The 26,362-nt window shown below is 35.9% G+C and overlaps 1 protein-coding gene across 7 annotated transcripts in view; it reads right to left on the reverse strand.

Annotated features, from left to right (window-relative positions):
* Positions 1 to 11,798: 11,798 nt before the first annotated feature.
* LCP1 (lymphocyte cytosolic protein 1) overlaps positions 11,799 to 26,362 on the reverse strand; it is a 98,915-nt gene continuing 84,351 nt past the window's right edge. For all 7 annotated transcript variants that reach the window (XM_074304706.1, XM_074304702.1, XM_074304700.1 and 4 more), the window contains 4 exons: positions 24,882 to 25,015; positions 23,259 to 23,382; positions 19,853 to 19,977; positions 11,799 to 13,603 (listed from right to left, as the gene is read on the reverse strand). In XM_074304706.1, the coding sequence (XP_074160807.1) occupies positions 13,471 to 13,603; positions 19,853 to 19,977; positions 23,259 to 23,382; positions 24,882 to 25,015 (516 nt within the window). In that variant the 3' untranslated portion in view covers positions 11,799 to 13,470. The remainder of the gene's footprint in view (positions 13,604 to 19,852; positions 19,978 to 23,258; positions 23,383 to 24,881; positions 25,016 to 26,362) is intronic.

Below are 26,362 nucleotides of genomic sequence, written 5' to 3' on the forward strand. Positions count from 1 at the left end.
AATGATGCTTTATGGTACCAGCTGATGTGACTGCCCAACGCAGTCTCCTCTAAGTACTTCTAGTCCCATCTTGTGCCAACCTGGACTTGAGCCCCAAATCTAGTTTGCATAAAGCTCACTGGGGCATGTTCATCCGCACCCAAAAAAGAAACTTATATACAGGCATTGCATCTATCTGTTATGACAAAGGCTTTCAAAAGAATGAAATACCTGTGAAACAGGAGAAGAGAGAGATTTGTGATGGCTCCATATTTGCCCTAAAAAAAGGACCCAAAGTTAGAAATTTACAAAGGTTCTCACTCCCTTGGACAGCATTGAGAAGCAGAAATTCCCTTTTATTACACAGTCTTTTTTCCTACTCTTCCTTCTTTTACCCCTTCCCTACAACTTACTTGCCAATCTCCCATCAAAAAGCTGATCAAAATGCCTATCATGATTCCACAGCTTAGCTCACATTGCTAGCTCTGTTGAAAACAAAACAATGAAAAACCAAAACCCCCTGAGATTTGGAGGTCTCTCTCTGATGGACAAGGCAAATATGGCTCATTGGCACCATCTGATTCCTTCTCCATCTGTGGAGATACAAGCAAACCTTCTCCCCCAAGCAGTTAACTTATCTGTTCCCTTCCATTCACCACTTTCTGGGTCTCTCCACATCACTTAGTGATTATCTAAAGATAGGGATGCTGCTTGCACTGGACACTGCCCTTCTGGTGGGTTATAAAACCTGTCTGCCGGAGCCAGTGCATCTTTGTCAAAAATCAAGAAGTTAATAATATAAAGAGCTAGATTTAGAAGTTTTCTAGGGTTACCTATGGCTCCCCCTTTCTTTTGTTTTTGGAAGAGTGTCTTAATGTCTCTGTTTCTCCTCTCTACAATTGCCTGTCCTTGAGGATTAAAAGGTATGCCAGTAGTGTGTAAAATCTTATACTGTGCACAAAAGTGTACAAAATGTTTAGAAGTATATGCAGGTCCATTGTCTGTTTTTATTGCTTGTGGCACACCCATAATCACAAATACTTGTATAAGGAATTCAGTGACCACTTGGGCTATCTCTTTTGCTGCTGGCATTGCAAAAGTGAATCCTGAAAAAGTGTCTACCACAACATGGATAAAAGACAGATAAAAACAAAAGATTTATAATGGGTCACATCCATTTGCCAAATTTCATTAGGTCTCAAACCACGAGAGTTCTTCTCTGGAGGGAATGTAGGAGCGTGGAAAGGAATGCAAGCTGTACAGGCTTTTACTATGCTCCTAGCTTCCTCTCTTGTTATTCCAAATTGTAAATATAAAGCTCAAGCAGCCTGATGATATTTAATGAGATTCTTGGACTTCTTGAAACAAAGGAGTATTGGCCAACATGGTTAGAAGGCTATCTGCCTTTGAATTACCATCAAAAATAGGACCTGGAAGTCCACTATGGGAGTGGACATGCAAGATATAAATCTTACCTGGATGCTTTCTCACTTGCTCTTGAACTTTCTTAAAGAACTGATATATATTATATATATATTAAATATATGATATATTTTAGAGTATATATACATATACATATATGTGTGTGTGTACATATATATATATGGCCAAATCAGATATTATATTTATATTTCCTGGATAATAAGTAAGAGCTAAAATGATTGCATACAATTCATTCTGCTGAGTGGACTGAAAAGGAGTTCTGACTACTCTCTTTATACTTAAGTCACAAGAGTATACAGCACAAATATTATGTTTGGACGCATCTGTAAAGATAGTTGGTCCTTTAAGAGGAACTTTAGAAACCTTTTCTTCAAGAATCCATCGCCAATTATGTAATAGTCTGGTTGTCTTTAATGGAGACCCATGTGTAAAATTTGGAGCCATGGCTAATAAAATTTGCCACTCTGGGATGGTTTCATAGCATACATTAATTTGTGCATTAGTATAAAAGATGTATATCTTGTCAGGTCTTATCCAGATAATTGTACTGCATGCTTAGTGGCCTTTAATAAAATTCTAGCTACAAGCACTGGGTAAGGAGTAAGGCTTTGTTCTGGTTGTACTGGGAGGTTCACCTACTCTATCACACTGTCTCCTTGATGAAGGACTACTGTGGGTGCAAAAACTGATATTTCCAAGAGGTCTTTGAGTGACTCTTTCAACCACATTTTCTCTCAAAGCCTCTTGAGCTTCTTTTGTAAGCTGGCATGGTGTGTTTAAAGCACTGTCTCCCCTTAAAATGTCATATAATGGTTACAATTGATAGGTAGTCAAGCCTAACACTGGACGCATCCATTGGATACCTCCTATCAATTTCTTAAAGTTATTTAAGGTGTTTAGCTTCTCTGTTCTTAAGGAAAGTTTTTTTACTGTAAACACCTTAGGGTATACTTCATATCCTTAATATTGAAAAGGAGCATATATTTGAATTTTTTTCTGGAGCTATGTGCAATTTGTAGTTCCTTAGTGTTTCCATGGTCTTTTGTAGACATGCTTCTAACATTTTTTCCTCAGGTGCACATTCCAATATATCATCCATGTAATGTAATGCTTTTGGAAATGCTTTTCTTACTGGAGTAAAAGTAGCAGCAGCCATAAATTTGGCACATAGTAGGGCTATTTTTCATTCCCTGTGGCAAAACTGTCCATTCATATCTTTTATAAGGCTCAGCTAAGTTAATGCTGGGCACTTAAAAGGCAAATCTTTTCATATCCTCCTTATCTAAAGGCATAGAATAGAAACAATCCTTAATGTCTATAACCCAAAGAAGCCATTCTCTAGGCAATTGAGTAGGAGATGGAAGTCCAGGTTAAAGAGTTCCCATAGTTTCTATCTGTTCAGTTACCTTTCTTAAATAAGTCAACATCCTCCATTTTCCAGATTTCTTTCTTACAACAAATACTGGGGAATTTTAAGGACTTAGAGAAGGTTGTAAGTGTCCTTGGTCAAGTTGCTTCTGTACTATGTTTAATAAGGCCTGAATTTTATCGCTACCTAAGGGCCACTGTTCTGTCCACACTGGTGTATCAGTTTTCCATTGGATAGGAACAAGTGAAAGTGGTGGCAGGCCTTCAATAGTAACCCTGCCTAAAAAACCAAAGTACTCATTTTTAATCCTAATTGTTGTAAAATGTCTCTTCCCCACAGATTGATGGGTATTTTTTCAACTATAAAAGGAGTAAAAACTCCTGTTTTACCTTCAAATATCCATCTCAAATGGGTTTAGGCGGGGTTGAAGCTGTCTGGTCAGAGTGAGAATCACCACGATCTTCACCACACCCTTCATCCTCACTTAACTCCATATGCCCTCTAATGATATTGCTATTAATCCATTCATTGTCTTCCTCTTTTTCCTTACACTTCCTCATCTGGCTGTTCTTAAAACTTCTTTTTTCTATAACTTGCAGAATTCTTTAAGGCCAATTGTATTATGTTGTATATATAGAATGTTTCTTTGGAAATTGAATGAGGACCTTTATCATTGTAGTATTCACAAAGTTGTTGTCCTACCACCAGCTTCCAGTTATTTAGCCCTATTTCTTCTTACTTTAAGAATCAGGGAACATCCAGCCATTCTGGAGAGCAATCTGGAATTATGCCCAAAAAGTTATCAAACTGTGCATACCCTTTGACCCAGCAGCGCTACTACTGGGATTATATCCCAAAGAAATACTAAAGAGCAGAAAGAGACCTCTGTGTGCCAAAATGTTTGTGGCAGCTCTTTTTGTTGTAGCTAGAAACTGGAAGATGAATGGATGTCCATCAGTTGGAGAATGGTTGGGTAAATTGTGGTATATGAAGGTTATGGAATATTATTGCTCGGTAAGAAATGACCAGCAGGAGGAATATAGAGAGGCCTGGAGAGACTTACATCAACTGATGCTGAGTGAAATGAGCAGAACCAGAAGATCACTGTACACTTCAACAACAATACTGTATGAGGATGTATTCTGATGGAAGTGGAAATCTTCAACATAAAGAAGATCCAACTCACTTCCAATTGATCAATGATGGACAGAGGTAGCTACACCCAGAGAAGAAACACTGGGAAGTGAATGTAAATTGTTAGCATTAATATCTGTCTGCCCAGGTTGCATGTACCTTTGGATTCTAATGTTTATTGTGCAACAAGAAAATGATATTCACACACATGTATTGTACCTAGACTATATTGTAACACATGTAAAATGTATGGTATTGCCTGTCGTCGGGGGGAGGGAATAGAGGGAAGGGGGGTAATTTGGAAAAATGAATACAAGGGATAATATTATAAAATATATATATAAAAAGAATCAGGGAACGTGTGTTTTAATGTACTCTATAGAGTCTACCGATCTGCAACCAAGTTATAATTAAGCCTTGTCCCTTGATCATCTTAAGCATGCTTTATATAGTGCCCCCTCAGGGCTGGGGCTGGGGGAGAATCTTTTCCTAATATCTTCCCCATTTTAGCTAGAAAAGGTTACTAGTTTAGCCCTTAACAAAATAAGTTCCCTGTTTGTCTCTTAAAATACTTACCCTATTTCCTGGTCCCTGAGGGCTTCTTCAGTGAAATTAGGGTCCTTGGACCTATGTTAGGCACCAAATGTGGCGATCACGTTAGCACCCTGGATACCTTAGAATCAGTTGGAGACAGGATATGCAAAAGTCTTCATTCTTGGTCTTTAGTGGTAGAAGTGAAGAGAGTGGACTCATAGGATCTCTGTGACCTCATCTCCTTGTCTCTCTTGTAGAAGTGACCCTGATTAGTCTTTCTCCACCCTCTATTCTCTCCCACAATTCTCTGTATACACCAAATGATAGGGCCAGCACAGGATAATGGGAAGGGCCATTTTCCAAGCATATTCTTATAGAGTATTGTCCAGTCAGTAATTAGCCTCAAGTGCTTGATTGTCTGACCCCAGTGTGTTGACTCAAGAGTTTCAGCCCTTTATACACACACACACACACACACACACACACACACACACGCACAATTCAGAAGTGTCTTCAAATCTCTTGCCAAGTGTAGAGAAGTGGAGTTCTTTGTGGCAAGCTGGCTCTTGAATGTGAGTAAACAATGAGGCTTCTCTTCAACCCATAGTAAAAACTCTGTAGTTATCATGCCTGGAACCAACCAAGAACCAGAAGATGAGGGCTGGAGTGGCTGTATTGTTCAGGGATTGACTGGAGCAACTACTGGCATATCCTAAGAATTGTGTCTCTAATGAGCACTATATAGAGAAGACTATTAATTCTATTCAAGCTCACATTTGAAAGCAGCTTGTTGGGGCAAACAGAACACCAAGAGGAAACTGATCAATTTGGATTTGAATATCCACTGTTACAAGTGTTACTACATACCTAATACCTACTGTGGAAGCCAATTTCTTCCTCTTAAGATATGCCCAGGGCAGAGTTTTCAATTGTTGAAGGGAAATAAAGTTACATTAAATGCTAAAACATTTTATTTTTCTCTCATTTTAGTAAATATGTCTTTGAAATAACCCTTTCAAACTATATTTCTGATATTCTTTAATATTCATAACCATTATTTATCTAAAGAAACAAATATTCAATCAATTAACATCTTGTAAGAGCAGCCTGTCCCTTTAAATCACAGTTTGCTTTCTTTAGCCAAAAACAGCTGCAGCTTTCTACTGCTGCTCCCCCCTCCCTCCCAAAAAACACATCCTGTCTCACAGCCTTCTCTGTGACTACCCTTTCCAACCAGTTCCTTCTTTTTCCCACTGATTTCTTCTTGAAATCATTTGCTCCTACTAATCAATCCTTCTTAAATCACCTTCATTCTCCTGTCCCATCTCTCTGTAACCGTTCTGACTAGATGCTCCATTTAAACTATTAATTGCTTTTGTAAATCAATCTCTCTTTTCCCTTTTCTTTAAATCACCTTTTTTTTTAAACTTCAAGATTCACAATTAACTTTGAACCAAATTTCATAAAATTTATAATATAGATTACAAATTACCCAATACTTCTGGAAAGTAGGGAGATAAAACACAACACCACCCCCCCAAGATAAGCTACTGGCATTTTGTTTAATAACCTCTATTTCAATTTGAAATCCAACCAAATAAAAAAAAGAAAAAAGTTTTTCTCTTCAGCTGTAAAGGCCACACACAATATTCAAACAATTCTTAAGATTTTATCCCCTTAATAAATCTAATATGTGCAAGGCAACAGTAAAATTATTTCAAAATTATAGTACCTCTTTAAAATATATTAAATCCCCAAAACTCTTAATCAAATGTTGCAGACAAACAATTACCCAGTTTAGCTTTCTTAAACTTTCTGTTCTCTAATTCCATGAAAACAAACTTGCGAATAATGATTTTTTTTCTCCTGGAAAAAAATTTTTTTTAGAAGTATGCCTAGTTTTCCCACAGGTTCAACAGGTCAGAGAGCCTCTGTGCTCAGCTATTCAGCTCTCTTACTCTATTTTTATTCCTCCCTTCAAATATCTACAATTTCTTATTTCCACTCTTATTTCCAATCTTAACACACATACCAATTTAAAGTTATTTTTAAATTAACCAGTACTTTAGTTTGTAAAATTTCCTAAAATCTACCTAGATATTCCATTGAAACTTTTCTTTAGCAAGCCAGTAGAGAGTTAAGCACCAATCCTTGCTTTACCTTGAACATTTTTTTCCTCTGGCTGAGCTCTGATAACAGGCTCCAGTACCTCCTTCCATCATATTATCCTAGATATTATCCTGAAACTCTTGAGTCAACACACTGGGGTCAGACAATTAAGCACTTGAGGCTAATTACTGACTGGACAATACTCATCCCCATCCAGGTACCTCCCCTATTATGTCATTGTTCTTGTTACCCTATAAAATAGTCTTGCATTTTGACGTTCAGGGCTGTTTTTTTTTTTTTTTTTTTTTTTTTTTAGGCAATTGGGGTTAAGTGACTTGCCCAGAGTCACACAGCTAGGAAGTGTTAAGTGTCTGAGACCAGATTTGAACTCAGGTCCTCCTGACTTCAGGGCTGGTGCTCTATCTACTGCACCACTAGCTGCCCCTAGGGCTGGATTCTTTGAGCCGATAGTCTCATTCAGCCCTGGGACCAACAGTGGCTCCATTTGGTCCTATTAAACCTTTCCATTTAATAAATTCTGTATTGAATAATCTCTAATCTCTATCTTGCTCAGTTTCTCTGGCATTACAAAATGAAGGGGAATTCACTCCAGGTGAAAGGAAGCAAGCTTATAGATCAGCTGCCCATGTTGTTGGATCGTTTGCCCCTGACCATGGCAACTTTAATTCCCTGACTCCTATGTTCCCTCATATAACTCCCAAGCAAGCAAATTCTGAAAAGGGCCCGCACATGTGCCCCTTGCAGGGGCTTCAAACTGCTTTGTTAATACCTGTAAAAAATCTTGGATAAAAAACCTTCCCTTTTAAGGCTCTAGGGTTTTTGTGGGAGATCATACTCACTGAAGGGCACATATTATAACTATTACACCTGCTCCTTTGAGGAAACAAAAGCAAGAATTTGGGAAAAACATTCCTTGGTATCTGTCCTGGGAAAGCTGTTAAGATGAGAGGCATTTTTGATGGCCTCATTCTCCCCTCAACCTTCTTCTAGGTGGGGTTCCTGGGTACTGTCCTTAGTAACCTATATTATCTTTACTATCTATTACTCTATAAACTATGTTTATTCTTTTTTACTCATATTTAGTCCTTGCATTTAACTTGTGAGAGTTGCTTCTTCCAGACTCTGAGCCATGAAACTACTGGTTATCCTGAAAACCACAGAGACCTGATTCTGACATTCAGGACCAAACACTGCTGCTGCTGCTGCTGCTGCTGCTGTGCGCCCCCACCTACAACACAATCCTCTCCCTTTTTCAATCCGGACCCCACTGGGTAGTCAGCTCTATGCCCCTGGTCAGCCTGAAGCAGCTCCAGAAGATGAGACTTTTTCCCTTTGTCCCAAATAAGTCTAGGTCTGGACTGCTTGAGGTGGGACATATATGTTGCGGTGAGAAATCTTCAAACTGATGAAAAAGAGGGGGGACTGAATGGGACTGATTGGATGAAGTATTTCTCAGTATTATCACATGATCCCTGTTCCCAGAACTTTGGACCTTAGGGGAGGTCATTTACTCTCTAGAGGAATGGACTCTGAACCTGAGATACAGGAAGTTTGAAGGAAGTGACATGACCAGTGGGAGGCAGCCAGCATTAGTGATCATTGGTCAAGGTTGGTTACATCCTGTTAGTCTATCCAATGAGAAGACTAGAGTCTTTTGCTTTTAAACCCTGGATAAGCTGGGAGCAGGTCAGGTTCCAGGTGCATATGGCTGGAGCATAAGATAGCTCCCAGGTATGTGTCTGGGCCTCTCCCTGCAGGGATTAAATAAATATTTTCTCTTTATCCCTGATGATGTCTCTGATTAGTTAATTGAATTGGGAAGGGGTCTTTCACCCAACCTGACCCACAAACTAGCTGAAGCCTCAGGCAAGGAGACAAGACTTTGAAGGAGACAATAAAGACTTTTGGACTTTAACACCTGGCTATTCTTGCAGTGATTAATCTGCTGAAAAGAAGGCTGCTCCAAAGACCTTCAGAAAACCAAATAAGAATATTATAGATTTGTGTATGAATTTCTTTAAAATAAATTTTATTTTCAACTTTTTTTATAATCTAAATTTCTACCTGTATTCCTTCACATTCCTCCTCACAGTCACCCACAACACAAAGAAAATATTTTTAAAAGAGGAAAAAAATTAAGCAAATCCAATCAATATATCAAAAAAAAAAAAAAAAAACCAAAACCTGACTATACAATATTTTTCACCTGTAAATCCTCTATTGCAAAATAGTGGAGGAAGAAGGTATTAATTTCAAAATATTAAATATTTTGCTTGACTATACAATATTATAAGGGTTTTTCTTTTCCTTTCTTTTCAGTGGGATGGAGGAGGTAATGAGGGAAAAAAGTAATGCTTGACAAATAAAAAAAATTAAGCAAAAGTTACTTTTTGTTTTTGAATGAGATGAGGTGAGATCTTTCAAGACAGTTGTGAAAATCGAGTAAGGCTTCATCTACTTCAGAGTTCGAGTAGGCCTGAAGGACTCTGAAGTTCCATCAAAGGGCATTGCCTTCCCCTCCTATGATATCATCTCCCTATTTCATCCAAATATGAGCAACTATGTACTTATTGGTCAAGTTCAATTTCATGGGTAGATCTCACGTTTAGAATGTAAGACTCTCAGCCAATGAGGATGAGGGTCAGTGGTGCGAGGGGGCGTTTTGCGTTGGGGATTAAAGGGGCTGTCCTGCCCACAGGAGGTGCTTCCTCTCTTCGATTGTCTATTCGAAGGGTGGAACGCCCTTCTCGAGAGAATGTACAATAAACTTTGCTTTTCTCTAGAGCTCTCTCCAGCTTTTTTTATTAAATGGTGACCCCTCACCATTTCTGTACCACACATTTTTAAAGAATAACATTCAGATCCCTTCCTTTACAGGGTTACGCACTAGCCTGAGGTATGATATTGGTCAATGTGGGCAAAGTCACATATTCTGGAGGCATAGCTTGCAAAGTCTCAGTTGTCATATAAGAGAATAAACTGAATGGGATTCATTGACTTTTTTTTCTTACAGAGGGGGAATCAGAGATTTGGACTATTAGTAAACCTTTTTTAAGTGTCTACTACATGGCAGGAACTGCTAAACTCTGACACACAAAGAAGGACAAAGAATCCATGTCCTCAAAAAATTCACAATGTAATGGAAGAGATACAAGTATACAAATATGTTTAAACAAGTTATAAACAGGAAACAAAAGAGAAAAGGCACTAGAATCAAGAGGGGTTGGGAAAGACTTCCTATAGAAGCTGAGATTTTAGGTGGGATTTGAAAGAAGTCACAAGGCAGACATGAGGAAAGATAGCATGGGGAGATAGCAAGAGAAAAATGCTTTGACTATTTTGTTCCAACAACAGCCAGTAGGTCAATGGATGAAGAATATAAAATTTATATGCCATAACATTCATCCATTCCCCAACAGATGAGTATTCACTAATTTTCTAATTCTTTGTTACCAGAGAAAGCAGCTAATTAGATATTTTCATTTTATATCCATATTGAATAGACTGTTATGACAGAGTTTCCTTAATTGTCCTATTCAGTTACTCTGCCTCAGGTTATAACCATCTTCTCTTAATATTTGATAGGATGATAAAGGTATTATATCTTAGACCTCAGGCTATAATCATTCCTACTTAATGTTTGATGGGATAAAAGTCTATCTATTTTAGAAATCATTAGAATATCAGGAGCCTCTCTGGTACCTCCATCCATTATTGTCATCCTAGGTCCCCTTATGTCACCATTCTTGTTACCCTACAAAAGAATCTTGTAGACATCATCATTGCTGGATTATCTCATTCAGCCCTGGGACCAAACCATGGATCCATTTGGTCCCAGTAAATCTCTCCCTTTTAAATATTACATTGTTCTTTAATCTATATCCTGCCTCAGTTTCTCCGGCATTACAAAACATGTCTAATCCATCTTTCATGTGAAAACTATTCCAATATATGATTGTTGCCATATCCCATCTTTTCTTCTCCAAGCTAGCATATATATATATATATATGCTAGCATTTATATAGTGAGTACTATTATTATACTCATTTTGTAAACTGAGATTGAGACTCATAGCCAGTAAGTGTCTGAGGAAGAATTTAAATCCAGATTTCACTGACTCCAGATCTACCACTCTATGTGCTGTACCATCTATCTGTTTTATACAGAACCACACATTCATAAGAGTTGAAAAGTGTATCAATAGTCATTAAGTCAAGTTTATAACTAAAGAATCCCTTCTCCAATATCCCCAATAAGTGGGGATCTAACATGAGTATTCATGAAATGGAAAACTAAAATCACTTACAAATAAGCTGATTCCACTTTGAGACAATTTTAATTGTCAAAAAGTTTTTCTGGGACATCTAAGTGATATATAATGATATAAAGCCCTGGCCCTGAAGTCAGGAGTATTTGAGTTCAAATTTGGCCTCAGCTGGTTACTAGCTGTGTGTCTTGAGCAAGTCATTTCATCCCTATTATAAAAAAGCATTTTTCTGTCTATCAAGGTGAAATATTACTCACTGCTCCTCGTTGGAACAAATAGGTGTTACAGTAGAATGCTGGGCCTGGAGCCAAGAAAACTTGAGTTCAAATTCATCCTAGCACTTACTAGCTGGGTAATCCTGGTCAGGTCATTTAAATCTATTTACCTCAGTTTATCATCTATAAAAGGAGGTGGAAAGGAAATGTCAACAACACTCTAGTATCTTTGTGAAGAACATCCCAAATGGAGTCACAAAGAGTAGGACAGATCTGAAATGACTAGACAACAACAACAACAACACAACACAGTATTGTTTTGAAGACTAAATGAGATAATTATAATACATAATATCTAGCACATAGTAAATTCTAGATAATTATTAAATTAGTAAATTCTAGACTATTATATTAATTGTACCCCGTAGAGACAAGTAGAACAAGCTAAATACTTCCTTCTACTTTACATCCCTAGATAATCAGAACTTCCAGAGTGTCCTATCAACTTTCATTCTATGTTTTGGATTTTTTGTTTTAAGTTTCATGTATCCTTTGCTACAAAAATTCTACTAACTAATCCTTTAGCAACAACCTCCTCCCATGTCTTTCATGAAGAGAATTGGGATGGACATGTTTTTGAGAAGTTAAGTTTCAATCAATGATTTCACACTTATCACAAACTTTGTAATTGTTAAAATTTCAAAAGAAAACATCCGAACATAGGAATTTTAGAGAACGCTTTATTTGGACAGATTTCTAGCATTATCTTTATTTTTCATTAAGGCAATTATATTCCTCCTATATGGAAGGAGGTTAGCAAGAGAGACAGTTATCTAAGGCTATAGGATAAGTATAGATTAGACTAAGGCAAAATTCAAGCCTGTGCATACAGATACAATAGAAACATTGATTGGTGGGTCAACATAAGGGATACCTCTTAAGAGAACCAATAGAGGATGTCTACTGCTCAGACAGTGGCTAAAGTCCATTAAGTGAAATCTTTAAATGAGACAGCTCTGTCAGCAGATCATTTCAAAGCAATTAGAAGATGGTCTGGTGTTAGTGAGAACTGATGTGTTACTTTTGGGCCTTTAAGTTTGTTTCTTAAGTGCAGCTATTCAAATCCACAGGACTTTTTTTTTTTTTTTTAAAATAATTATGTAACTCTATTAAACTGTCATCTGACATGGATAGGATGGATAATTCATTGGCACATATCCCCATGAGGTGCATCATAAGGACTCTAAAGTTTCATGAAAGTAAACTGTTAATGACATGGTCTATATAATAATTGAAACACAAATTCTGAGAATAAATCATACTAAGGTATGGCTACCTCCAATATTGCTAGGAGCAGAGGTATTTCTCAACTCTTCAATTTTATCTGAATGTTAATGCACATGGCTACAATTATGGAGAGTCAAACAACTTCAGTGAACATATGCAAGTCAAAACCTCCATTTACTCCACTTTAATCTCTCTACATTCAAATCTTGGTCAAAGGAAAGAAATGAACCCAGGATTTTGTGCCCAGGTTTCTAAGTCCAGTCTTGTCTTGAACTGGAACGCTATGGGGATAAAAAAAAATAGCTGTTTACTTAATGAAAAACCAAAAGGTTGGACTTTTGGATCCCCATGAGTTTGGGGAATAAGGCAAGGTTAGGCTCTGGAGATGGAAGACCATTGCCCCGATAATTTAGGCTCAAATCTGTTAGGTAGAAGATTGCCTCCTTACTTCCTCCTTCCCCCCCAAAAAAAAAAGATACCTGCAATTAATGATATGGATGACTGTAGCCTGGGAAGGGGGGCAAAAAAAAGTCACAGGCAATGCTGCTAAATGAGAATTAATGAGAATTAAAAGAAGAGGCACCAGCAAGGAGTATCAAACTAAGAGAACTTCACAGAGACCAAAGGCTTTCCAAAGACAAGTGGTAGATTTCTACTGACAGTCTTAACTGCTGATTTCTCTTCTTCCTCCATCACTTTGTTGTCTTAAAAAAATCTTTGCAACTGAACTTGAAAGACTATGCTGGATTTTAACAACAATATTGTAGTCTTTATATTAGGCTAATGATTAAAATGGAGGTTGTTGGGCAGGGCTTTGAGAAAAGAAAATTTCTGGATCAAAGAAAGTAAATATATTCAAAGGTATAAATTATTTACGTAAAGTTTTGGGGTTTGTTTCTTTTGCAAAGAAACTAAGTACATTTCTGTGAAACACAGGATAGGTTATTTGGCTGAACAACTAAATGCTGCTTAGAACCTTGTTTTAATGTTATATCTCAAAACTCTGGAATGGCTTAGCCAGTCCACATGCTTCTTGGGTCTTGAAAAGGGCATCCAGTGTTGAGGCAGTCAAAATTGTGATTTAGCCTCTTAAGTCCAACCCTATTTGGCCTTATACTTTCTTCATCCCCTTTCCCATGAGACATGCAAAAACTGTCATGACCATTTTAGGTTTCACCTCCACCAGGTCTTCTGGAAGAGCATATACTCTTGCACCAATTTTTCGGGCCATTGAAATGGCATATCTAAAAAATAAAATGAGAGATGAATTAAACATCTAAGAGGGGTCATATAATTTCAGTTATGTATCATTTTGAACACATTTAGCTACTGTCTGAAGGGCTCTGGAATGGAAGTTCACATCTGTGTACATCTGGGGCCAATAGCCACCTCTTTTCTGATATTCAGTTTTGGAGAGGAATAAGGTTTCAGATCCTGCCTCCATTTCAATCTTTTTATATAACTTCAAGCAATCAATAAGTTTCCTACTATTTTTCACAAAGGACTCTTATTGTGCAAGGGTATTGCTGAAGAAAGTCACAAACTTGAATGAATATACAAATGTATACTACTGTTTAATACCATCTAGACTTTTGCTTTAACTTGGCAATCTTTGTTGATTCCCTGGCATATTCCCTGGTTATCCCAGAACTTCTCTACTCTTCTGAAAACTATATACTTGTCTTCTTTCCTCCAACACTGTTAAAATGACTGCAAGTCACCTAATTTTCTGAAAAGATAGAACAGTCTTCCCCGTTCTCTACTTCTAGATGTCTCTGCAAACTATTCTTCCTTCTTTCCCTCCTATATTGTCTTCCAGTATTGAAGAAAACTGCTGTTTCTTGATCATGTCCCCCTTCCTGAATCTGAGATCTTATTGCATCATTTTTTCCTTCTTTTCAACATCTTCAATTGTTCTCTTCCCAGTGGCCCATTATCATTATATTTTAAATACTTTTTGGTCTTCCTTAACTTTAAAAGAAAAAAACATTTACTTTCAACTGTTACCTCAAATTTCTCTACACTGCACTAAATCTATACCTCCTACCTCTTCTTCCTCATTACTTCCTTTCTCCATACCTGAAATTGCACTTTCAAAGTTATCTAAAAGTTATCAAATCCAGTGTCTAATCTAATCTTTATTTTATATAATCTTTTTGTTAGCATGTGATGTTTTTAAGGCTCTTAAGTTTTAATGCTATAAAGGGCAGCTAGATGGCACAGTGGATAGAGCACCAGCCCTAAATTTAGGAGGACCTGAGTTCAAATCTGGTCTCAGACACTTAACACTTCCTAACTGTGTTACCCTGGGCAAGTCACTTAACCCCAGCCTCAGGAAAAAAAAAAAAAAAAAGCTATACTTTTCTTCTTAACCCTATAGTTACACCATGTCTGTCTCCTTTGCTAGTTGCCTTCATTCTTACCATTGAGAAAATATAATCAGTTTTCAAAACTTAATCTTGGGCTTGTTCTATTCTGGCTCTAACACTTATAGTCTGGGTGACAATAGGAAAATCACTTCACTCATTATAGCCTCAATTTTTCTTTTTTTCAAAATTGAGATAAAATTCTACCTGATATGGTTGCTTTTAGAAAAACATTTAGCCAACCCTTAACTGCTACATAAAATGTGAATTGTTATTCTTACCTAAATTCTGTTCTTTGGAAAGCCAATCCATTTTCCTGCCTTCAATTATGACCTCTAGGTTAATTCCCAAATCTATATTCTTAGTCCTGAGCTTTCTCCTAGGTTTCCATCCCCAAATTTACAACTATCTACTGGACATTTCCATGTGGCTATGTTACCAAAACTTTAAATAACACAACAAAAACTTAATTCATCTCCCACACCTCATTCTGACTCTTCTGTTTTTATTAGCAATAACCATTAGTCTTTCAATTATTCAGGCCCCAAACCCCTGAGTCACCTTTGACTTCTCCATCTCCCTTATCTTCCCACCATCACATGCAAACAATCTATTTTTTATTGGTTTGCCTTTTGATATACCTTCCCAGTCATTGACTTCTGCCTCCTCCTACCCTGGTTCAAGTTTTCACCACTGCACACTTGAAACTACTGTAACAGTCTCTTAACCAACTATGTTGTCTCCAGTGTCTTCTTCCTTCAACTTAGTTTACATATGAATGTTGGGTTATTATTAAAATTAATATTTAGTGGATTTTATGGATATTTTAGAGCTGAAGGGAACTTTATAGATTATATATAAATGTTATAGATTATTTAGATTATTTGGCAATTAAAGAAATTGTTATAGATTATATATAAATGTTATAGATTATTTAGATTATTTGGCAATTAAAGAAATTGTTGTCCTCATATAACTCATGCCTATACTAAAAAACCTCTAGTATCTTCACCTTTTCTAAAAATTAAATCTCAGACTCCTTTGTCTGATATTTAACACCTCTTTAATTTACCATTTAAAAATTACAATTTTAGAGTGCTCAAGCCACCAAGAGATCAAATGATGATTCCAGAGTCAGGAAGCAATGAATTAAAGGCAGGATTTAAACCCAGGTTTTTCCCAAGTTTTAACTCTAGTCACAGAGAAAATTTCTCACCTGGAAATCCTTGACCAATGAAATCATGGGTCTGACATATTTTTAAAATGTATTTTTCAAATTAATTTTCCTGCTTGGCCTTCTCTCTCAATAAATCTTTGTTAATTTAACTTGGTTTTGATTACAACAAAGCCTCTTGTTTTATATTCAAGAAGTTTTTTTATCCTTTTATTTTTTATTTTTTTTTCTTTTTCTGAGGCTGGGGTTAAGTGACTCGCCCAGGGTCATACAGCTAGGAAGTGTTAAATGTCTGAGACCAGATTTGAACTCAGGTCCTCCTGACTTCAGGGCTGGTGCTCTATCCACTGTGCCACCTAGCTGCCCCCCTTTTTTTATCCTTTTAAAGGGCTCAAAACAACTAGTACCAGCAGCAACAAACCTTTATGCAATTCTTGTTATGCTTAAAGTTGTGTTAAGCTGTGGGAATTTAAAGAAATGTGATAGATAGTCCAAGCACTCTCCCACTCATCCACTTAACATCATTTTGGGTGGCTGGATGTATAATTTAGGATTGGGGAAAGTGAAACAATAAAAGATTCAAGAAGATTTTTGCCTGGTTTGATGCTATAAATAATAATACAAGGCTCTTGCTTCTCATAACTTCTGAGGTAGAAGAAAGTAAGAATCATTACATCATTGGTTGCAACACCTAAAGTTTGCAGTCTTTTTTGTTTCATAGATCCTTACAACAATCTAGTAAAACCTAAGATCCCTTCTCAGAATAACACTTTAGAAAGCATGAAATAAAATTACAAAACCAACAAATTATATTGAATTTGTCATATAAAAATATTTCAATATAATGTATGTCATATATACACATACACATGTTATGTATTATAAACAAATATGTTTATACTTATATATTTATATCTATTTATATATGTAAGCACATTAATACTTATTTATGTGCATGTATATAAATACATAACAGTATCCACATCTTGTTGATATGTGTATATATGTATATGTCCATGTGTATATAAATATGCATTCACATGTATATATGTATACACACATGTATATATTAATATAAAGTACACACACATATACATGGACCCACAAACAAGTTCATAAGAAACCTTGCCTTAAACCCATATACTTGACAGGTAAATAGAGGAAAAACACAAAGCACTCTTTGTTGCCTGAGTGAATGCCATACAATTTCCTTTAAAATTCAGTTCATAAATCAGTAGGGGAAGCAAGCTGGTCTGGAAGCCAGGAATAACTGGACTTCAGTCCCATCTCTGAAATATTCTGGCTGTGTGTCCTGTGAAAATCATTGAACCTCTCAGGTTAAATGGTCCAGGTTACTTCAAAGAAGATTCCCATATCAATTTGCATTAGTAGAAGGAACTTTTTTTTTTTTACCAGGAATTTCTTATACCAAGGAAATCACAGGGCCAATTTCTATCCCAATTAAGTTTATAGATGCTGGTTTAGTTCTGAGGCTAGTGCTTTAAAAGCTTATTTGATGTACTTGAAATGTGTTTTTCAAAAAATTCATTCTACAAACATTTGTTGTGTGCCTGTTATGAGCAAAACAACATTTTAGGTTCTAAAGAGGGTACAAAGTTTAGGTAAGATATGATTCTTGCCCTCTTTAGCATGAGGAAATAAATAACACATTGTCACATAAGTGAATCAGAGTCCCATATCAAAGTTTTGTGTGGGGTTCAAGGTGGAAGCAGAGAATATTTTGTGGAGGAAGAAGGAAAGAGAATTCAGGCACTGAAACAGTCCCAGTAAAGTCATGTGGCTGGGTGAGTACAAGGTTATGTTCCACAAACTGGGAGAAGGAAGCTCAAGAAAAGAATACACTTTAGCTAGAGAAGAGATTTCATCAGTAGCTGAAAGAAAGAAAAAGCTGTTGGGGGAGGGAGGGCTGGGTGGTTGTGGAATTGAATTCTAGTCAATTATTTGAAGGCAGCAATAGTATGCCCTTGGAGACTTGTGCACAGAAATGCTATTATCAAGTCTATATCTTAGTATTAAAAATTATGATGGCCATGGCATGAAGGCTGGAAGAGAGATCATAAAGACAGAATCTTCATGACAAGTAACTTTTGAAACATCCATTTATTGGGATATCAGAGGAAGGACTTGTGCTTCAAGATAGGAAATAAAATGTTGCCTTTGAAGTTTCAAAGGTGTGTATCCTAATCTAGGCACCCATTCTTGCAAGAATACAAAATAAATATTTTAGAATCTTGCATGAGAAGATGACTTAGAGATCATCTACTCTCACCCTTTCATTTCACAGATAACGAAACTGAGACTTTGAGAAGGAAAGCAACAGAAACAAGTTGAACTGAAATCCAGGATTGCTAGTTCCAGATCCAGTATTATTGCTCCTATATCTTGTTGGATCCCTTGGCCTAGAAGCTATTTCCATAATGGAAATAGATGATAATGACTACCTGTATTTAGATGATTGTAGAGGAAACAGAGGAAAGGGATGTTATAGATGAAAAAACATGAAACGATTATTAACTGTTTTCTATCACTTGAAAGATTTGTTTATAACATTACTTCTAGAGGGAAATATATTTCAAATTTTAATTAGGTTAACAGTTACACATCTTTCCCCAATTGCTAGGCAATGTTATGGGACTGGTTAGATCAGGCTGAAGATATAATCAGTTCTTGAGCATGTTTAATTTAATAATTCTACACCTATGTAAGACAAGGGACATTTTAAACTGCTATAAGTGTAGACACCTAAGTCCTAATTATCCAGGACTCCGAATTTGTAAATAAAAAATTCAGATCCCTAAGGGACACAGGAATGGAACTTAGGCATAGGTTTTACACTGCCTGTTCCCATGATGTGGGTCATTTGTGAGTAAAGTGTTTAATTGTTTAAGATCTTTCAAGAGAATTGCTGTGAGCTGATGATCATGAAACTAGTTTTATGAAATTATATGCTGAATTGAGAGGAACTGTGGTATAGTGAATAGATGGCTGACATCAGTATCAGTAAGACCTGACTTCAAGAACCCACTTCTGAAACTGTGGGATGCTGGGCAAGTCACATGATCTCTCAGGATTATTGGGACACCAATAACATCTAAGATTACAAATTGAATAACAGTTGACCTGCATTTTCAGAAGGAATTTCTTCTCTTGCAAGAGTTCCACCTGGACTAAATCACAAGTAAAAAAATTTCTGAAAGATCAACTATTAAAATTTTGGGCTGACTTTTGACAAAAAGAGTCTTAGCATCAAGAGCCATTTTCTTGTACTGGTATGAACATTACAGCAGTTGAACATCAAACAACAATGATTGAAATAACACTTAAGACAATGTCAACAGCAGCAACAATGATGCCAGTATGATTCACAAGTTAATGTCAAAAGACTTCTTATTTTAACACTCTCCCTATTCCCCTTGGAAATCTGGGTTCTCTACCCTTGAAAAATTTGTAAGATCCGGTCACATTTGATGGGCTGTGTGGCATTAGGAATAGAGACCTGTTCCTGGAATCAAGTCTCATCTCTGACAACCAGTGACTCTGTGATAAGGAATAAAGTCTCTTTACTTCTTACAAACCATGATTAACTTTCTAAGGTTCTAGTTGCAAAGTAGTGTCAATCTGCATTGGTAAAGTGAGTTTCCTTTACCAATGAAATCTCTGAGACAACTAGGCAGTGTAGTGGATAGAGTCCTGGGTCTGACGTCAGAATAGATGTCAGTTAAACTCTAGGACCACATGCTAAACAATTATGTCTGTTTCCCCAAATGTAAAATAGGGACAATAACATTATTTACATATTTTTGTGAGGACGAAATGAGAAAATATTTGTAAAGCACAATTAATATATGTAAAACATATTAGGTGTTATATAAATGCTTATTCTTTTCCTTTCTTCTTCCTACCCCACCAAAAAGAAAATGTTTTTTACATACTTGGCATTATTGAGCTTTTCTTCATCATCTAGGTTCTCTGTTTTCAAAAGATCATATTTAATGGATCCTGGTTGAATAGCATCAATAAGATCCAGAACAGGCATACTTGTGCTGATCTTAGGATCCTAGAGAAAGAAAGAAATTTTACATACAGATATAAATATAGTTATCCCTCCTGTATTAATTCCACTGGTCACAAGAAGAATAGATCATTCAAGTTACATTTTTGTGATTTCTATACAGTTTAGTTTGAAGTCTCAGCCGAATTATTTCTTCTTCAAATGAACTACTTCAGAATGAACTAGAATCTCAAGAATGAAGGGAAGAGGCCTCTGGAAGTTCAAATGTATGTGTTTATTATTATTTATTTTAAAAATTAATAATATTGGTAACAATAAGTCACACTTTTAAAGAACTTTAATGTTTACAAAGTTGTTGTTTTTTTCCTCCTCCAAACAGCACATTATTATTGTCAAGTGACAGAGAAGGAAATTGACTCTCTAAAAGCCACCAAATTATTTCTCCATAATGACATGGTTAGAAAGTGTCTGAACTGAGACTCAAACCTAGATTTTGGATTCTAAATTTGGTACTCTTTCCACTTTCTCAGAAGAAATCCATAGTTCATAAGTCTCTGGGAAGATGTCATTCATTCCATTAATGATAGATAAAAGAAAAAAAAAAGTCACTCCAAGCCTTAAAAAAACTTGTAATTTTATGAAATCTATATTAGTAACGAATAAATGTATGATTCTCTACATATTTTAATCAGTACTATTTGGCTCAGTTTAGTTAAGGAGAAATAACTTAAGATAATGCAATTAAAAAAAAAAAATGACAACTATGGTACAGCCTGCAAGTGAAGTAGATTTCAGAAAAGGGTTAAATCAGGAAAACTGGAAAAGACAGAGAAGAGTCTTCTTGGAAAAGTTTGGTCTTGAGTTGCTTTTTAAGAAAGGCTAGGATTCTGGATGGGAAAGCTGAAGGCAGACTAGGCTTAGGAAGTTGAACAAGACATGTTCACAGGACAGTGAAGAATCTCTGAAATGTACAAGAGAGTATCATGTTCATGAGATAAGGTCCTCAGATTACTGAGGACCCTGAATGTTAGGGTAGAGGAGCCATTCTAAGTTCTTGTACAAATAAGAATCATAATGATATGGTGGCAGTGTATAAGATGCTTATTCTATGTTTCTATTCAGAAATATTATTTTAATATATACACATATACATACAAACATACATACATATATACACACAAATCTATTTATCTATCTTATCTATCCATACACATCCACACATACTTTTTTAAATGTCCTAAGTGATCCCAAAATGCCTGGGAAGGAGAAAGCAATAAAAGCTAAAATGAGTCAGTCTTTTTACTTTCACTTTAATCACTTATTTTAGCTTTCTATCATCATGAACTTTTAATTTAATAGTTTCTAAGAAGCTAAAAGGCCAGATTTTAATTTTACCTTGACTCCAAGATTTGATTTATTAGATGAAATGATAACAAGCAGTGTAAAGACAATACCACAAGAGGGAGCAAGAGACTAACTAATGATATCAGGAGATGTTTAGGCAATGAAGCAGCTACAGTAGGGAAAATACAAGATTTTCAATCAGAAATCCCTGATTTATATCTTGTCTCAACCATATATTAATTATGTGGCCTTAGGAAAAAAAGCAATTTTTTTGTGAGCCTCAACTCCCTGAAATGAAAAATGGGGATAAAAATATTTGTACTCTCTAAAAATATAAAACTTATAATCCACAAGCAGCAGCATTTTAATTTGGTTTGGATATTTGTATTATTTATGTAAATTACCTCATTTGATCCTTAAAAGAGTCCTATGAATTAGGTACTGTTGCAATTATATTCATTTTTGTCTATGAGGAAATCCTAGAATGACCAACCTAAAGTTATACATCTAGTAAGTAGCAGAGTCAGAATTGGAACTCAGGGCTTTTGATGGCAAATCCAGATGACTCTTCACCTCATAATCTCATGACCTTCACAAACTGTATAATAAAAAGTTGATTGGAGTACAGATAGAATTCACTCATTTTGTAAGGAAATTTGAGACCAAAATGTCATCTCACTTTTGTACCAGAAGTGCGATGTTTCTTGATTGTGCTTTCATTTTACAGAAGATTTGAGGAATAACAACAACAAAACCTGAAACTCACTCTTGCTACTTTTATCTCATTAACACTGAGGAATATGTTCTACACAGTGATTGCCCAATGGATCTAGAGAAACTCTAAATGTCAAAGCAGAAGCCACCAACATTTTACTGGGGAGGAATGACTTTTTGTTTCCTTGAAGTATCATGATACTTCATGTTCAGGAGACTTGGGATACTATGGCCAAGGATACTAACTGAGGAAGATAGGAAGGCTTTTCTCTAAAGAAAAAGTAAGGATGGAGTTATTCCCCACTGCCCCTTGGGAACACTGATAGTTGTATTGTCTTCCCTAGCAAAATATTCATCAGGCTTCATAGAGGTGTTGAAAGTTAACCTTTGGCTTATACATTCTAAGGAAAACCACCTACTCTATCAACATCTGATCTATATTAGTTGGAGTTAAACTAGGAAACCTGGCCAGGTAAAAGGCATAATGAATAGAATGCCAGAAATGGAATCTGGAAGACCTGAATTCAAAACTAGCCTCTGATATTTACAGCTAGTGTGGGCAAATAATTTAATCTTATTTGCCTCAGTTTTCTCATCTGTAAAATGAGCTGGAGAAGGAAATGCCAAACCACTCCAATATTTTTGCCAAGAAAACCCCAAACAGAGACACAAAGAGTAAAACATGACTGAACAATAATAACTATTTCTATTCATTTTTAAAATGCCACAGTATCCAGGATTTTGTTAAGGCAATAACCAACTCTGATTTTTGTTTTATTCTTGATTCATACTAAATTAAAAAGAAAAGGAAAAAAGAAATCTTTTAAAAAAAGGAACAAGACTTTTTTTCATCAAAACAACCATAAGTGGTGGTTATGACCTGTCAATCATACTGGCTTTCTGTGTATGTTAACTTCTTAAATGCAATTATTCTGAGACACATAATGCAAGTATTTCTAAAATCAAAGCCTGTGTTGCATTGCTAAAAAATAAAAAGGTTGTTGATAAATTTGATAGTGTGTGAATATAAGAGGTATCATTCTCAAAAATGACTTTAGAGAAACCTGTCAATATTCGTTTCATATTGTAAATGTCACAACAACAATGGGTCATTCTGACCCTAGACTCTTTCAAAGTCTACAAGAAAAAGTTTCTATATTTAACAAGCATATAAGGGCATTGTACAATACAGCAAGAGACCAGTAAACTTCAACACTGGGAATAAGGCTCTAGGTCTTTAACAAGCAATGTGGGACTGAGACTTTTACCTTGAAACTACTGATAGATGAGCATTTCTCAGCTTCTTTCAATGTTTCATTCACCCAATTGACAATAATATCATCATAGACTTTCTGTCCTCCACCAATATCTTCAAGAATACTCAGCGTATACCTATTCCCCCAAAAGAAGAAACTTTATGTTATCACATAAGAATTCATTACATTGGGGCAGCTAGGTGATGCAGTAGATAGAGCACTAGCCCTGAAGTCAGGAGGACCTGAGTTCAAATATCTAAGAGACTTAACACTTCCTACCTTTTAACCCTGGGCAAGTCACTTAATCCCAATTGCCTCAGCAAAAAAAAAATAATAATAATAATAATAATTCATTATGTTAATAAGTAGAAATGGTAATGATGGTATTTCTTTTTTTTAAATCTTTATCATAATAATATTAATAGTAAAAACATCATGGCCCAAGAGTATACACAAAGTATTTTTACCTGCTTAATTTCATTGATATCCTTAAGTAGCATTACTATAGACAGAAATCTAATTATACTCCTTCTGGCTCAGAGGAATACTGTCATGTCTGAGGTGATGTAATCACAATGCTTTCTAAGATAATTTTAATTAAAAACTTCATTGTTATTATGTCATACAGTGCAAATTTCAAAGCTCCCCATCATCTCTCTAGAGAAAAAAAAGGAGAAGAGGGAGGCAGAAGAAAGCAGAAGAAGAAAAAGAAAGACTGATGAAGTATAAATTGAACAAGATTATTCTAGCCAGAGCTTTGTATTTTATACATAAGTAATGAATTCAAAGTAACAAAAGCAGAAAAGCAAAAAAGTAAGAAAAAGTAAGAAAAAGTAAGAAAAGCAGAAAAAAAACTAAAAGCTGAAAGATCAGGTATATCAGAATAATTAGGGAAAACATTTAAATAGTTTTACCCCACAGGAGAAGAAAAATTAACACCAACATTTTCTTAAGTAAAAGAAACATTCAAAAGGAAAATGTTAAGAAACTCTTAGGCAGCTAAGTGGCTGGAGTCAGGAAGACTCATGTTCCTGAGTTCAAACTTGACTTCAGTTATTAGCAACCTAGATCTTGGGCAATTTATTTAGTTATTTAATCCTGGGCAATTTTTTTTTTTCTTTCCTGAGGCAATTGGAATTAAATGACTTGCCCAGGGTCACACAGTTTAGGAAGTTTTAAGTTTCTGAAACCAGATTTGAACTCGGGTCCTCTTGAATTCAGAGCTGGTACTCTATCCTGTTTTTATTCAGAAGTTTCATGGCATAATCTATATGTCTTTGAGTTTATATCCTCAAAAAAGTTTACTCAATAATAATAATGTTTTTTGTTTCCTTTTTTATGTTTACTTACATCTCAGTCCACTACAATTAACATTACCTTAAGTGTCTAAGCTATATAAATGATTGGATTAGATTCAATAGCTTTTGAGATCTCTTTCAATTCTAGAACTAAAATCCTATCCAAGTTTGGATTTGACCCATCTAGTGATGTCTTCCATTACTGAAAATCATCTTTTCTCTAGTTTGGCCTATCAGTTAGACTGAATCCTATTCTTGGTTGCTGAAGTTACTTAGCTCTAAAATGTAGCAACATGTGTCTATTATCTGGGTAACCAATTTATCCATTAATGAATACCTTCTCATTAACTGCCAAATTAAGGCTAGTGTCAATGTGCGGTTTCCTTCATTGAGATCCTGTCCAGCAATGCCAACAAGAGAAAACTTGGCTTGGTTCTTCCCCAGTTCCACAGCATAGTTACAGTTCTCAAGCTGTTAATGATCAAACAGAAAAATGATTAAGTACTGTCATCTTCATATGAAATTTCCATTAGAAAGCACATGGGTATAACAGATGATGGGTATAATACAAAACTCATTTTTTTTTTCAAAGTACTAGCCTTCATTCTTAACTCCTCTGAACACTCTCCCCCAGACAGAACAAAGATAAAGAAGGAATCTAGTACCAACATTTTCTATGACTTTTCTTAAACCTGAACCTGTGATATCATAAATGTGAAGAACTCCAAGTATTAAAAACTTCCTTCAATGAAGAAGATGGTAATTTGGCCCTAATTAATAAACATAAGATAATTGCCTGAAGTCAAGAGACTTGCTGATGCTCACGTAGTTAGTATGTATCAGAGACAGGATTTGAATATCAGTGTTCCTGATTCCAATTCACTTTATTCTTTATCCACTATGCCATGTTACTTCTATTATGATGATGAATAATTTTTGTCCAGATGATTAGAAAAAAAAAATAAGGGGGAGGCAATTGGAATCAAATGACTTGCCTAGGGTCAATACAGGGTGGGTTTAAATTCAGCTCCTCCTAATTCTAGGGCTAGTACTCTATCCATTGGGCCATCTAGTTGTTCCAAGCATAAAGTTTTTGTTTTCAAGGTTGAAATCCATTTTCTTGGATTAAGGAATAAGTATGATAAGTAGCCTAGATTTGTTATCTCTAGGGGTCTGATTCTATGGTGCAATGTTGTTGTTGTTTTGGTTATTTTGTTCTAAGAGAACTACAACATAAAGGAAGTGATGCTATGACAAATAAGTGAATTGGATTTAAGTGAGGGAAGACTGTGTAAGATTACCTGCTTCACTTTCTCTTCTAGAATCCTCTAGAGTGGCAAGATATAGATCAGAATGACTAAAGATGACCCTGGATGCAAGGGAGACTTTGGCCTCTTTAAGTTAAAGTCTTTAATAAGTCTCATTTTAACTGAGGCAACACCTTTCATTCAGTGATTAAGGCTAGATAAGAAATGAGGTAGAGCATGGCCTCTTTTACCTAGTCAAATATCTTTTCTCTTTTCCTCTCTCCTTTTCTTCCTCTTCCTCTTTCTCCCTTTCTCTCTCTCCCCCTTTCTCTCTTGCTCTTTCTCTTTTCTCTCTCTTCCTCCCTCTCCCCCTCTCTCCCTCTCTTCCTTCCCCTTTGCCTTATCCTTTTGTCTCTCTGCTGTTTATATTCAATCCAATCAAGACCCAAACAATGACTAAGTGGGATCTATTATTGATCAGAACTATAATTCATCTCAATATTTTAACAAATAAATGTGTCAGCTAAGTCTTTCTTGATCAATGGTGATAATCTCCAAATTTTCCTGCCTA

The sequence above is a fragment of the Sminthopsis crassicaudata genome, chromosome 3 (genome assembly GCF_048593235.1).
Source record: "Sminthopsis crassicaudata isolate SCR6 chromosome 3, ASM4859323v1, whole genome shotgun sequence".
Lineage (NCBI taxonomy): Eukaryota > Metazoa > Chordata > Mammalia > Dasyuromorphia > Dasyuridae > Sminthopsis > Sminthopsis crassicaudata.